We start from the raw sequence: 13,758 nt of genomic DNA, 5'->3' as shown, positions 1-13,758 counted from the left end.
ACCACAGTTAACTGACCTCATCATGACTATGATGCCATGTATTGCTAATGCCTCCATTCATTGCATACCTTTAATACAAAATTAAAAACCTAAAGCTCCCTGGGCCCAACCAGACTTTAAACATCTTTGGGTGCAGGCAGAGAATTCCAGCAGCCACAGCTCCTGACAATTCCGTTAAAGTTCCATCTCCTGCTATCTGTTCCGGTAGATTCATCTATGTTTTTCCTTAGGTGACTAAAATAGAAGGGGGGGGGGGGGGGGTGGCTGCCATATAGGCTATATGGGTCCCATGATTTCTAATGGCAGTTTTTTTTTTTTTTTTTTTTCATGTGACCTTCTCTGTCAGTCGATTGATAGGTCTGAGCACTGTCACATTGCAGAGGGAGTCACTTCCTAGCATTCAACAACAACCAACACTGAAGATTTTAGAGCCAGCTGCAATGGAGGAAGAAATGGCAAGGGGGGAAGTTGGTACTAGCAAGGCAAATATCAATAGGTCAGGGAAGGTGAGTGTACATTTTAATAATTATTGAGATAAAATGGCTTAAGTTTGAAAATGTAGAATCAGATAATAGATAGGTTTATTAAAGGGAAAGTAAAATGTGATGTGGTTTCACCTGCCAGCTGATGCATTACTTCTATGTCTTGTAGTGACGTACCAGTTGTGATGACAGCATGCAGAGGGGAAGTATTGCTCCACCATAAAATTTTGGATGGATAACAGTGGTGGCTGTTGCTCTGCAAGAGCTCAACATTAGCACAATTTGCAACATTTGCCCACTGGACAAATATATAGTATTCATCTTCCTTTACAGGCTGCCTGTTGCTTATTTTTAGAAAGTCTAGCAAAAGAGTCTTTGTATAGGTAATCTCGTATGTTATTTTCAAAATTTTACAAGCTTCTTCATTCAGATTATTTTATATATGTGCAAATTGTAGATTAGCTGCTTCAGTCATGAGATATCAGCGCACAGGGAGAGCATTGTTTTTAAACTGTTAAACTCTTAGCAGACTACAGTAGTATAGTGAGAATGAGCAGCAAAGCACAACCAATGGAGTAGAAGCTGTTCATTGAACAAAGTGAATGTTTTTATGAAAGTATGTTTACTTTGCAAAGTGGTGATAGTAAATAAAATGTAAAGTAACTGTATAGAAAACTGCGTTCACTTTGAATACCCAATCATGTGCAAGGGAAAATACAGAAATTTTGCTAAAACAGGTTTGCTTGAATAAATGCAGTACAACTTTATCTTAAATGTCCTGAACGCAGTGAACATTCAAGTTGCTTAGCGAACTGCCCGTATTCCTTCCTAATAAGTCAACCTTACTGCAATTCAGGAAGCAAAGCATGTTAATGTAGTCATTATGGCTGAATTTAATTACCTACTAAACAAAAACAAGACTTTTTTTTAGTAATTATGTATATGTTATGCTTTTTTTATATCAAGTTGTTTTCTTGTACATCTATATCTACAAAAAAATGTTTGAAAGGTGTATGAATTATTTTTGAAAAGCTATCCATTGCAATAAAACCATATTATTACACGTATAACAGCCAGAGGCAAAGAGACATGTGTGTGATTTACACTTAAAGGCTATTTGTACTTTGGCAGCTAAATTGGGGTAACACCTTTATATCTCTTACATGTTCCCGTTCAGCATAAAGTTACAAAAACATTTTAAAAATTGCTGCTTACATTTAATGTAGAATTCTACCTAGCTTTCTCCATCTACATAATGTTAAGGAGGGAGGTAGGACTTTATATATGCCTTAATTAACCCTGTCTGTACTGTGCTGGCAGATCTTCATTATTAGTTGTAAACTAAATGTACACACTAGGAAAAAGAGAACATGAGCTCAGTTGAAAAATCAACACCACATCCTAAATATTTATAGACACAGAAAATGTATGGGACTTTTAGACTTTATGTACACGGGACGTTTGAAAACCTCTTCTGAACGCTGGAACTTGACAGCTAGTAACCGACGGTTAAAAACATACGTTTTTGCCCCGTTTAGCGGCGTTTGCGTTTAGAAGCGTTTTTACATTGTAAAATGTTTAGAAATGTATCCACATTGAAAACGCCTATAAACAAAATGCTTATAAACGTGTTTAGACGCTTTTGCATGCTGTTACAAGCATTTGGCTTTTCAAATGCCAATAAATTTCCGTCCTGAACGCAATTTTTTGCTTTCAAATAAATGCCACTAAACTCAACTGCCTCTAAACTACTATAAACCACTCAGTGTACATGGAAAGATAAGATAACATAGAGGAGAGTTCAGGGGCTGCTAAAAAAAAAAAAACACGCAACTGCTGCTAAACGTCCGTTTATCAGCAGCAGTGTACATGAGATGACCTAAGGGTGTTGCAACCTCCTCACAGAATGATTACCAATACACAAACATTGAGTTAAAAGGATTCTTTGTTACAAAATTGAATAAAAAATAATATTGAAGGTATAAACCCCTAAAAACCATATAAAGCTTCCACAATCCATATTCCAACTAATTCACGCTTAAAGGTAGAGGTCCTTCCCTATACGTATATAGTGAGATCTATTTTGGCATTTCACAAATATTCGTGGTAACACATCAACATATCACAATAGGTATTGGTCGGTACTTTGTTACTCCTGCATGTGCTCCATCTCTTTTGGCAATGTCTAACCACATGATACCTAAATATTGTGTTTGTACTGTTATATCCCTGTTTGAACTTTTATACTACTGTATGTTACATTGGTTTGTATTTGTTCTTGTCCTGTCTTTAAATTCAATAAACATTATAAACATTATTGCAAAAAAAAAAAAAGATATTACAATAGGGAAGTTATTTATAACTTATTGTGATATCTTGATGTGTTACCACGAATATTTGTGAATTGTCAATATAGATCTCACTATATACGTGTAAGGAAGGACCACCTAAGGGTGAATTGGTTGGAATATGGGTTGTGGAAGCTTTATATGGTTTTAAGGGCGTATAACCCCAACATTATTTTTTAATCAATTTTGTAATAAAGAATCTTTTTAACTCGAAGTTTGTGTATTGGTAATCATACTGTGAGGAGGTTTCAATACCTTCAAAGTCCCAACTTTACATCCATTTCCTGCGTCTATAGATGTACACACTACCTATTCTAAAAAACAGTTAACGATTTTAAGGCTTGGGTGGTATATTGCATTCTAACGCACTTTGAAACAAACCTGTCCATAAAATCTGTCCCTAATTGCGCATTACATGCTATCCTGAACAAAACAAGCTACCTATAGAGTCCTATGTATAATTCTGCTATAAAGAAAAAACTAGAAAGATAAAACTTTTTTTAATTATTATTTTTAGGTATGTGATGTGAACAGGAACGCAAAACATATAGTACGATTGTTTTCTAATATGACTGCGATGGTAAAAAATACACTTTAAATTGCTGTGTACATGTTTTGCTACAATAAGAAATTTTACAGCACACCATAGCAGATTGGGCTTTTAGAGATGCAGAATTATTATATTACCCATTGATAAGAGGGTGTGCAGCCACTTGTAGGAAAGCGACATGCTGTTTACTGTAGCAATGTACCATTCTATTGACACTCTGCCGTGCAAGCAGCTGATGTGTAGCTTGTTTGAGCATGATATTGCTTTTTCTTTCCGTCAGAGTGGGCGTCTCCTGTCCAATTACACGAACTGATCTCTCTCAGTGGGCAATGGAGCTGCGTGAATCCCAGCATCCTATTTTAGCATCTCTCCTCCCTTGGGAATGCCGTATAGATTTAAGACGTTGCAAGAGTGCTTGACGTAGTTTTGACGTGTAAATACTAATTTCCATTGACTGTGGAGGAAAGGTTCTTTCTTTTTTTTCCAGCCACAGATGAAAAGCCTGCTCCTGACATCTATCTGTTCACATAGCAACAAGGCAAAAGCTGATCTCCTGTTCTTTCTTTTTTTTTTTTGTTTTGTAATATATATTTTTTTTCAGCCATAAGGTACTGTTTTAACAGTGTGGACATTGTACAGATACATATTGAAATGGAAGGAGGATGCTGGCCCTACAAGTACATTGCTTTAGTGTCTGTCTTCTCGTGCTGCCTAGGATTAGTGGCTGCTGTAGAAAGGCGATATGTGAATGAATGGGCTGCAGAGATCCCTGGAGGTCCAGAGGAAGCATTGGCATTAGCCGATGAACTGGGCTATGACTACGCTGGGCAGGTAAGCCATAAAAAGACTTTACATTATGAACTTGAAAATCTAACTGTGAACATGTATTAAGGAGGACTATTTCAATGTAATATAATTATTCAATTCAGTTATTATGCTTATGACATCATAACTTTAAATATAATTTCACTGACCTTTTTTTTCACACAAATACACTCTGTGAGTTGAGCTTAAACAAATCAGCGTTGTGTGTTGCAGCTATTTGGAAGATGTGTGTTCATTATCTAGATCCTTTTCATTTTATTTAATCCAAAAGAGTTTTTATTAGTAATGAAATGAGCATAAACATACAACATTAATGCTGACAAAGACACACACCTATATTGCACATATTTGGTCAAATGAATAAATAGGGCAAGTGGAAAAATTTATCAAAACTGGAGTAGACAGAATCTGGAGCAGTTGTACACAACAGCCAATCAGCTTTTATCTCCAGCTTGTTCAGTTAAGCTTTGGAAATGAAAGAGAGAAACTTATTGGTTGCCATGCACAATTACTCCAGATTCTGCTTGGTCCGGTATAGTAAATGCCCTTCTACAACATAACATACACAGTAGGAATATATTACATTGACAATTGACAAGATGTCAATATGCTGTAAACTAATTTTATAAGTGACGTAGATCCTATTTATTTTTACTAATACACTGTGGCTGATCTTTAAAAAATGAAGAAGGTGAGTGTTGTACATAATACCAATCTGTATTTTGGCTTTAACAGTGACATAAGTGGAACAATAAAGTTTATCGGTTACTATGGGCAAGCCCTGCGTGTTTCTTTGCTTTATATATCATGAAACAACCCTATGCAGAACACCTATTCTTTACTTGTACATCCCTGTTTACATTGAAGCCCCCACGTACCAAGTCTCATTTTATTTTTATGCCATTGTTATTGATTTTGTATAGGTGGATGAGTAATTCTTCCAAGTAATTCTTCCATTGACATAGTAATGGCTTCATCTTCATCGTGATGATCATGAATATTCGAGGGACTCGAGTACATTGATTTAAACACTGGTGCTGTTTGGCTAATGTGAGTCATCCTGCAGAAATATAGTAAATCAGTTTCTATTTAGAGGTTCTGATAAATCAGACAGGTGGTATCACACCCCCTTATGCTTATTGTAATTGTGCGTCTTGTTGGAAAGGCAGTGTGTGAGCTCAGCTCATGGCAGCCCTCTCAGCTAGACACATGTCATTGTCATTAGGACTAATCTTCAGAGCCCTGTATCTGGAGCATATTATTTTACATATTCAATATGGCTGTGGTTTTTTATCCATGATTTAGCTTGTCTCAGCCACTGAACTGTGTAGCACATCTGTGACAGCAATAGCTTACAGGCCTTGGCATGCCATACAGGCAGTGCTTTAGTGATTTGTAAAAAACATTTAAATGTATCCTTTAAAAAAATGATATGATATAAACATGTTAAAAAACAAGGTGGAAGACTTTGCAAAACAAAATTATATGGCACAGAGGGTTAGTGGTTAGCATTTATTTTTGGTAGAACTGGGGATTTATGGTTCTAATATCAGTCAGGACACTATCTGCATGGAGTTTGCATGTTTTCCCTGTGTTTGCATGCATTTCCATCTGCAATACAAAGACCTGCTGGTAGGTTAATTGGCTTCTGTCTAAAATGGCCCTAGTATGGGTGCACAAATTGGCTGTGCACACGTGTTATTACATCCTGCACGCCAGTCCCAAGCTCAAGCAAATGAGGAAGGTTGAGGAACCTACCTGATAGGTTCTCTGGATGCCCAGAAAACTGGTCCATATAATTGCCTAGACTCAGATATGACTGAATGCATATATACATGCAATATTTAGTATGCTGGATCAATGAAGGAAATGGAATGTTGAAAATAGCAAGGAATAAAGTTTTTACTTTAACCGCTTGCCGACTGCGCACAGTATATTTACTGCGGCAGTCGGCCCCGGCCAGGCAGAGTGACGTAGGTCTACGTCGCTCGCCTGTCACTCCTTCCAGAGCCAATAGCGGGCGGGCGCGCGCCCGCCGAGGCGCGCGCCCGCCTCGGCTCGTTCACGGAGGAGTGCGGGAGTGTGACTGGCGGACCCGATGTCCGCCGGTCACACTACGATCGCCGCTACAGCGGGAGAAAGACAGAGCGGCTTGTGTAAACAAGCCACCTGTCAGTTCTCCCTGTGTAAAAGTGAAGATCAAACAGTTCTACTATGTAGAACTGTTGATCTTTGTTTTTACACTAGTAGACCTGTCCCTGCACAGTTAGAATCACGCCCCTAGGACACACTTAACCCCTCCCTGTCCAATACTGTTAACCCCTTCCCTGCCAGTGTCATTTTTGCAGTAACAGTGCATATATATAGCACTGATTACTGCAGTAATGTCACTGGTACCCCCAAAAGTGTCAAAAATGTCAGTCAAGGGTCCGATCTGTCCGCCGCAATGTCGCAGTACCGCAAAAAAAATCGCAGATCGCCGCCATTACTCGTTAAAAAAAAAAACACCAAAAATGACAAAAATCTTTCCCTTTGTTAGTAAACGCGATAACTTTTGCGCAAACCAATCAAAATACGCTTTTTGCGATTTTTTTTACCAAACATAGGTAGCATAAAACAAATTGGCCGAAAATTTTAAAAAATTTTGATTTTTACATTTTTTTTTGGGGGAATTTCATATAAAAAAAAGTGAAAAATATTGTTGTTTTTGCAAAAATTACGCTCTTTTTTTGTTTATAGCGCGTGATCAAAAAATCGCACAGGTGATCAAATACCACCAAAAGAAAGCTCTGTTTGTGGGAAAAAAAGGACGTGAAATTCGTTTAGGTACAGCGTCGCACGACCGCGCGATTGTCCGTTAAAGTCACGCTGTAAAAAATCGCAAAATAACCCCTGGTCTTTTAGCAGGAAAATCCTCCGGTGGTAAAGTGGTTAATCTCCTGCACTGCACAAAATGATAGCTGAAATATGATTACAGGCAACAGGGTCCTTACCCACATTGTGCATTTGTGAAAATGTATAATAAATGCATGCAATATATTACTGTGGGGAAAGCATTAATAAACCTTACCACAACAGAATAAAAAGGTACACATCAGTTATTGTAAGGCTAGACTTACATGCTTGGATTTTTTTTTTGTTTGAACCTGTGTGGATGGAGGAATCTGTGCTACTGGATAATGGATTCCAACAACTGCAGCACCCCCAGCTGCCTAAATACTCTAGCAATGGCTGATAGATAGCAGTTACTGTTTGGCTGACTAATTCCACTTGGCTTCTTAAATTTTGAAGTCCACTTTTGCCGAGTGGGGTGGTTCCAACAGGCTGAATCGGCCAAAATTTGAGCTGTGTATGGCTAGCCTAAAGAGGAATTTCTCCCACTGTCCTTCTTCCACATCACCATCTTGAAATATTTTGACGGTATTTAGGACCTAGCTGAGATCTGGTGCATATCTGCATGTGCACATGAAACCCCTGTACATGTGCACACATGCTGCTAGTTTTGGGTATCTGGAACCTTCTAGAGTGTAAGTACATGCAAAGGATCCTCCATGCACGATCAAACATGCTGTGGGTCTCTGCCTGTTCTGAATAGTGAAATAGCTGGCAAGAGATCAGCGTCCCTCAGTGAAACACTTCCTCTTGGAGGTGGGGGGGTTCCCTACCTATGTCATACTAGCCTAGACCAGTGTTTCCCAACCTTTTTTCAGTCAAGGGGCACCCTTTAAAATCATGGACAGTCTCAAGGCACCCCATTCTAAAATGTAAAAAACTATTCAAATAGTTTTACATAATGCAGCAACATCCACATGTAGGACACCCAACATTAGAGGTGATTTATTCTTCCAAAGCAAATACACTTTTGCAATCTGGTACTGAATAGTATTCCAATGTTTCTCTTCTCCCTCAATTTCTCTCCATCAGTCAGCTAATGTGACCCCAGTGCTGAGGAAGAGGGGCACAGGAGGATCAAACAAGGATGCTGTGGAGGCAACAGACTTCCTCCTTATCAACTGATGACATCATTGGTTGTTAGGATGCCAGTTTCTAGAAAGTCATAATGGTGCATAATATAAAGCCGTGGCTTTGTGTGATTAAAAGTTAGGCTTGATCCACCTGCTGGTTTGTATACAATTTTTGATCAATGTTTAGGTATTTTGCCAAGGCACCCTGGTTAAAAAAGGCTGGTCTAGATTATGAACCAGGAAGTGTTGAGCTGCAACACAAAAAAGGTACTAAACGTTTTCTGAAAATGTTCAAAAGTTCCGCTATTGTGTAGGGAGAAGAACCATACAGCAATTCACTAATTCGATTATGTATATATATATATATATTTTTTTTGCTAGGTTTGACAGCTTTCAAATCAAATTGTATCTTAAGCCACAACCTTTTATTCTAGTGGTAGACAGATTAGAACTCCTGACAGGTTTTTACTGATATTTGGGCTCTGGGGAGAGATTTATTCTCACTTTTTGTCCTGCTGACAACAGTATCACCGAACAGGAATATGGATAAAATCTGCAACAGGGACACAGATAGACATACAAATCTGACAGGAGTTCTAGCCTTCCCCTACTCTACAAAAAAAAATGATTTTTTTTTCTGTCTGTTATGCTTTTGTAGAGATCCCCTGACTTCCTGTCTGGAAAAATTTCAGAGGGGACAGGAAAAAAGGGTAAATCTCCCTAACAAAGTCCTAGATCAGTGTTTTTCAACTCCGGTCCTCAGGGCACACTAACAGGCCAGGTTTTAAGTATTACCTTGGGGAGATGCAGACTAGAATACTGCAATCACTGAGCAGCAAATTATATCACCTGTGATGTATTTCAGTTTTCTTGCAAACCTGGCCTGTTAGTGTGCCCTAAGGACCGGAGTTGAGAAACACTGTCCTAGATAACAGTATATAACTGAAAGGGGTATTCATACTTCTCCACTCTATCCGAAAATAGAATGAAAAAGCTTTCTACTGCACTGCATCTGGGCACCACAAATCAAAAACACTATTTCATTAATTTTTAAAAGTATTTAAAGCAAACTCCCCATCCGTCCACGTCTCCATGCTTTATTTTGCTGAGAAATTATTTTAGAAAAAACGCCCCCTGGCATTTCTGGCCATGGTCATCTTGAGTAAGGGCAGATGATTCATGGAGCATTTACTTCCTGGAATCCGATTCAGGCATGGGCTGAGCTTGGAACTCTCCCTCCCCTCTTGAAGACTCCTGGGATGTATGACATAATTTGCCTAGGCATTGAAACCAGGAAGTAACTGGAGAAATGCAAAAAAAAATGTAAACAAGTAAATAGGATATACTTTCCTATCCATTTACCAATGCTAGCAGCATAAGGATTAGCAATAGTTCATGTTGATTGAGAGACTGAAGTTCCACTTTATTGGTAGCATTTTCTGACATCAAGAACCATCTTGAGCACTGTAACCAGACTTTAAAAGATTTGAAAAGGGTCACTTAAACAGATACTCATACTGTACATAGTATAAAACCTTACTGAATTTCTAAGACCACAGGCACATAGTCATGTGATCTCTGTTGAAGTGGAAGATCAGAGCTCCCGTCAGTAGACATCAAGTGACCAAATGCCTAGGCCCTTACACACTGTATATGATCAATTCTATAAGGTGACTGGATCAACACTTTCCCCAGAAGAGGTGACAATTTCTATCCCATCTGTTATTCTTCCTTTATCCATCCCAGCAGGTCAGACAACATAGTTTTATGTTAAAATATGCCCACTTTGAAAAGCTTAAAAAAAGCACAAGGAAATTTAGTGTGTTGGAATAAAAGAAAGTGGGGGAATATGACAGACCAAGGGTGAATTCCTGATAAAAACCAATGCTTAACCCTCTGTGTGTGGCAAAGGTCAATCAGAGGATCCGTCCTAGCAACCTTTATGTTTTTGATGCCCTCAAAGCAAATCTGTGCTTTGATCATGCAAGATGAAGCAGCAGATTTGCTTTATTGCCATACTTACTTTCATCACTCCTCTGCGCTCCATATAGGTACCGTGAGTGAAAATACTTGACACTGCACAGACACAAAGCACAGGTTTGCCTTAAAGTATACTAATCACTAGAGAAATATGTGGGCTGCCATTGCTGAAAACACTATTTAACTGGGAGTCCCAGGGCTCAATGCAACTGGTCTAAACTTGGAACATGACCATTGTCAATAAAAGTAAAAAGAAAAAACAAAAATACAGATTTCCTTGTCTTTTTATTCAGGTCAGTTACTCAAAATGATAGCCTATAATTGGAAAGGTCATTAATGGCAAAGCAGATATTTCTCTCGTCTAAAGTGTCCTCTACCGAGGCATATAGTGTACATAAAGGCTGTATAGCAAAGCATGTTGTATTGAGTATAAAAAAGTTCAAATCTCTGTTTGACTTTCATTGCCTGTGTCTCCATTGGGGAGATTTCTCCTCACTTCCTCACTAGGATACAGAGACATGGCAGGTAAATAAGGAAAATCCCTCCTTTCTCAGATGTTACTAGTGTCCTTATTGAAAGGTTTCCCTCCACTTCAGTACTGGTGATAACCATAACATCTGGCCTAAATTTCTATGCTGATGACAGTGATTACCAGAACAAATTATGAGAGGAAATCTTTCCGGAAAGAACAAAGACAACAATAAAAATGTTGTAGACCATTCCCGTTCTATACAAATCTAAAATACAGTTTGTACTGTTTTGGAATATTGACAGCCCATTGATTTCTATGGGCTACCCCAATGCAATGCTTGGTATACTTAGCATACCGCGCATTAACGCACTGCATAAAGGTAGGTGGGTTTTTGAAGAAAAGTCAAAATTCCTTCAACCAGTTCAGCTCTTTGGATGTACTACGTATGTCCAAAAAGTGAACTTTTAACAAGCTGATGGCTGCAATAGGGTTTTGTAGCTCCATAGCTGCTGATCACTTTCACAAACTGGCAGCACGTTGCCCCCCTCCTCAACCCATGGTTCCCTGGTTCTCCCGCTATTACCGGAGCCTAGGAACACAACCACCCGCTAGGGGAAGAGAGATTGCAGTGAAACTGAGGCAAATCAATGCCTCGATCTCACATGCAAACAATAAAACTGGAAGTGATGTCACTTCCAGTTTCAGATGCACCAGTTTCTGGCCAGAACAGCCAGGGGGACACATCTAGCCAAGCCGATCCATGCTTGGTTAGATGAAGGGTTGCCACCTCATCCCTTCAAGACCAAACACATATTAATTACACAGGCTCTGTGGCTGATTAAGGCGGTAATTAAACTCACTTAGTGCCTTATCTGCATTAATTAGCCTCAGAACCTTTGTAATTCATTTGTTTAGGTTTAAAGGGATGAGGTGGCAGCCCTAGTTAGATGGTGTGAAGGACTGGGAGACATTGGGGTTTATTAGACCCCTAATGTCTCTATACAGAGTAACTGTCACCTGCCCAATGCTATCACATAGGGGTTTATTAAAATTATAGTAAAATATAATAAAATAAAATAAAAAATTGCTGAAACCCCTGTTGCCCTGTTTACCTGCCCAGGGTGTGCACGTGTATGTAAACCGCAGTCGCATCACAGATGTGACATATCGCCGCGAACGTCAGAGTGAAAACAATTATTCTAGCATGCCTACTTAACTGTAAACTGATGAGGTGTAAAGGCTTTTAAAGTCACCTATGGTGAATTTTGGCCACAATATCGTGGGCGCAAGTAATTTTAAGACAAGGAATGTTTGGTATCTATTTATTCAATGCAACCTTTATCTTTTATATTTTAACCAAAAGTGGGTATTATATCGTGTGTTTTTGCACTAAATTTAATTTTATTATATTTTATCCTGAAAATTTGCGTTTAATAAACAGTTGTATGTGACACAAAAATTTGAAACTATCAAACTTATATTCTACAGGGCCTCTGCTTTCAGAAAATATATAATGTTCTGGCGGTTTATAGCCAAAGGTTAATATTTTTACATGTATGCAAAAAATAAAAAAATTGTCAGCCGAACCAGTTAACCTATGCTTCTTCCAGGCAAGTCAATAGTATTAAATCCAAAGCACCATTAGGCAGGCAGGTAGGCCACTAGCATTTTCAAGTCATCAAAGGCATCTGACATATGACTGTCACAACAGATTTTCTTTTGGGTCTATTCATGCCTGTGAATGCACCTGTACTCTGATTAGATGCAAGAACCCCAGCGGGGGTTCCAGCAATTAACTGCGGGAAGCAGCCCCATTGAAAGCATAAGGAGGCTGCCAGCACCGGTAGCTAATCGTGGCCACTCGCATGTAATTGCTCAGGCAGCAATCACCTGCGAGTGAATGGCAATGGACACAGGCAGGTGATCGTTGCATGAGGAATTACATGCAAGTGGCTACAGGAGCTGGCAGCCTCCTAATGCTTTTAATGGGGCTTCCTCCTGCAGCGTATTGGGATGAGCTGGGGTTCTTGCATCTAATCTGAGTGCAAGTGCATTTGCAAGTGTATATACTTACCAGAATATCAGAAGACATGGCATTTTTTATCCTAGAGTGCAATTTGTAGACTGACTATTTCTCACACAAACACGCCAATTTTTCTGAGAAATGTAATATATAAAAAAAAAATGCAGATTTTTTGGAATACTTATATATGTAGCATTTTTAACCACTTTACCACCGGAGCATTTTGCTGTCTTACGTCTGGGCCACTTTTTGCGATTCGGCGCTGTGCGACCTTAACTGACAATTGCGCGGTCGTGCAAAATTTTCCCAAACGAAATTTACGTCCCTTTTTTCCCACAAACAGAGCTTTCTTTTGGTGGTATTTGATCACCTGTGCGATTTTTACTTTTTGCGCTATAAACAAAAAAGCGTTTATTTTGAAAAAATAACAATATTTTTAACATTTTTTTATATGAAATTCCCCCCAAAAAAGATGTAAAAACCAATTTTTTTTTTAATTTTTGGCCAATTTGTTTTCTGCTACCCATGTTTGGTAAAAAAAATCACAATAATCACAATAATCACGTATTTTGATTGGTTTGCGCAAATGTTATTGCGTTTACTAACTAAGGGAAAGATTTATGTCATTTTTGGTGTTTTTTTTTTAACGCGTAATGGCGGCGATCTGCGATTTTTTTGCGGGACTGCGACATTGCGGCGGACAGATCGGACCCTTGACTGACATTTTTGACACTTTTGGGGTTACCAGTGACATTACTGCAGTAATCAGTGCTATATATATGCACTGTTACTGTAAAAATGACACTGGCAGGGAAGGGGTTCATTTTATTGGAGAGGGAGGGGTTAATGTATGCCTGGTGCTTACTGACGTGTGTGGGGGGAGGTGACTGAGTGACACAAGGACAGATCCAGGGTTCAGCTATGCTGAATCCTGCAATCTGACCCTGCCTGTCACTTAGGAGATCCGCCCGCTTGTGTTTACACAAGCAGGCGGATCTCCACACTAGATCCCCGACGATCGGGGAAGAGCGGCGGCGATCGCCGCTGCTCCTCCCCTGGCCCGACTCCCGCTGTGACTGAATACAGCGGGAGCGAGCCTCCGGCGACGTGCGC

At 39.2% G+C, this 13,758-nt stretch overlaps 1 protein-coding gene across 1 annotated transcript in view; it reads left to right on the top strand.

The window, feature by feature from the left end:
- Window positions 1-3,681: 3,681 nt before the first annotated feature.
- Window positions 3,682-13,758, top strand: part of PCSK1 (proprotein convertase subtilisin/kexin type 1) — an 89,887-nt gene continuing 79,810 nt past the window's right edge. Inside the window, exon 1 of the mRNA XM_082257717.1 lies at window positions 3,682-4,211. Coding sequence (XP_082113843.1) covers window positions 4,032-4,211 — 180 coding nt within the window. The 5' untranslated portion in view covers window positions 3,682-4,031. The remainder of the gene's footprint in view (window positions 4,212-13,758) is intronic.

The sequence above is a fragment of the Pelophylax lessonae genome (genome assembly GCF_965119305.1).
Source record: "Pelophylax lessonae genome assembly, chromosome: 1".
Classification (NCBI taxonomy): domain Eukaryota; kingdom Metazoa; phylum Chordata; class Amphibia; order Anura; family Ranidae; genus Pelophylax; species Pelophylax lessonae.
Note: the sequence above shows the minus strand (reverse complement) of the source record. Positions and strands in the feature narration are given on the sequence as shown.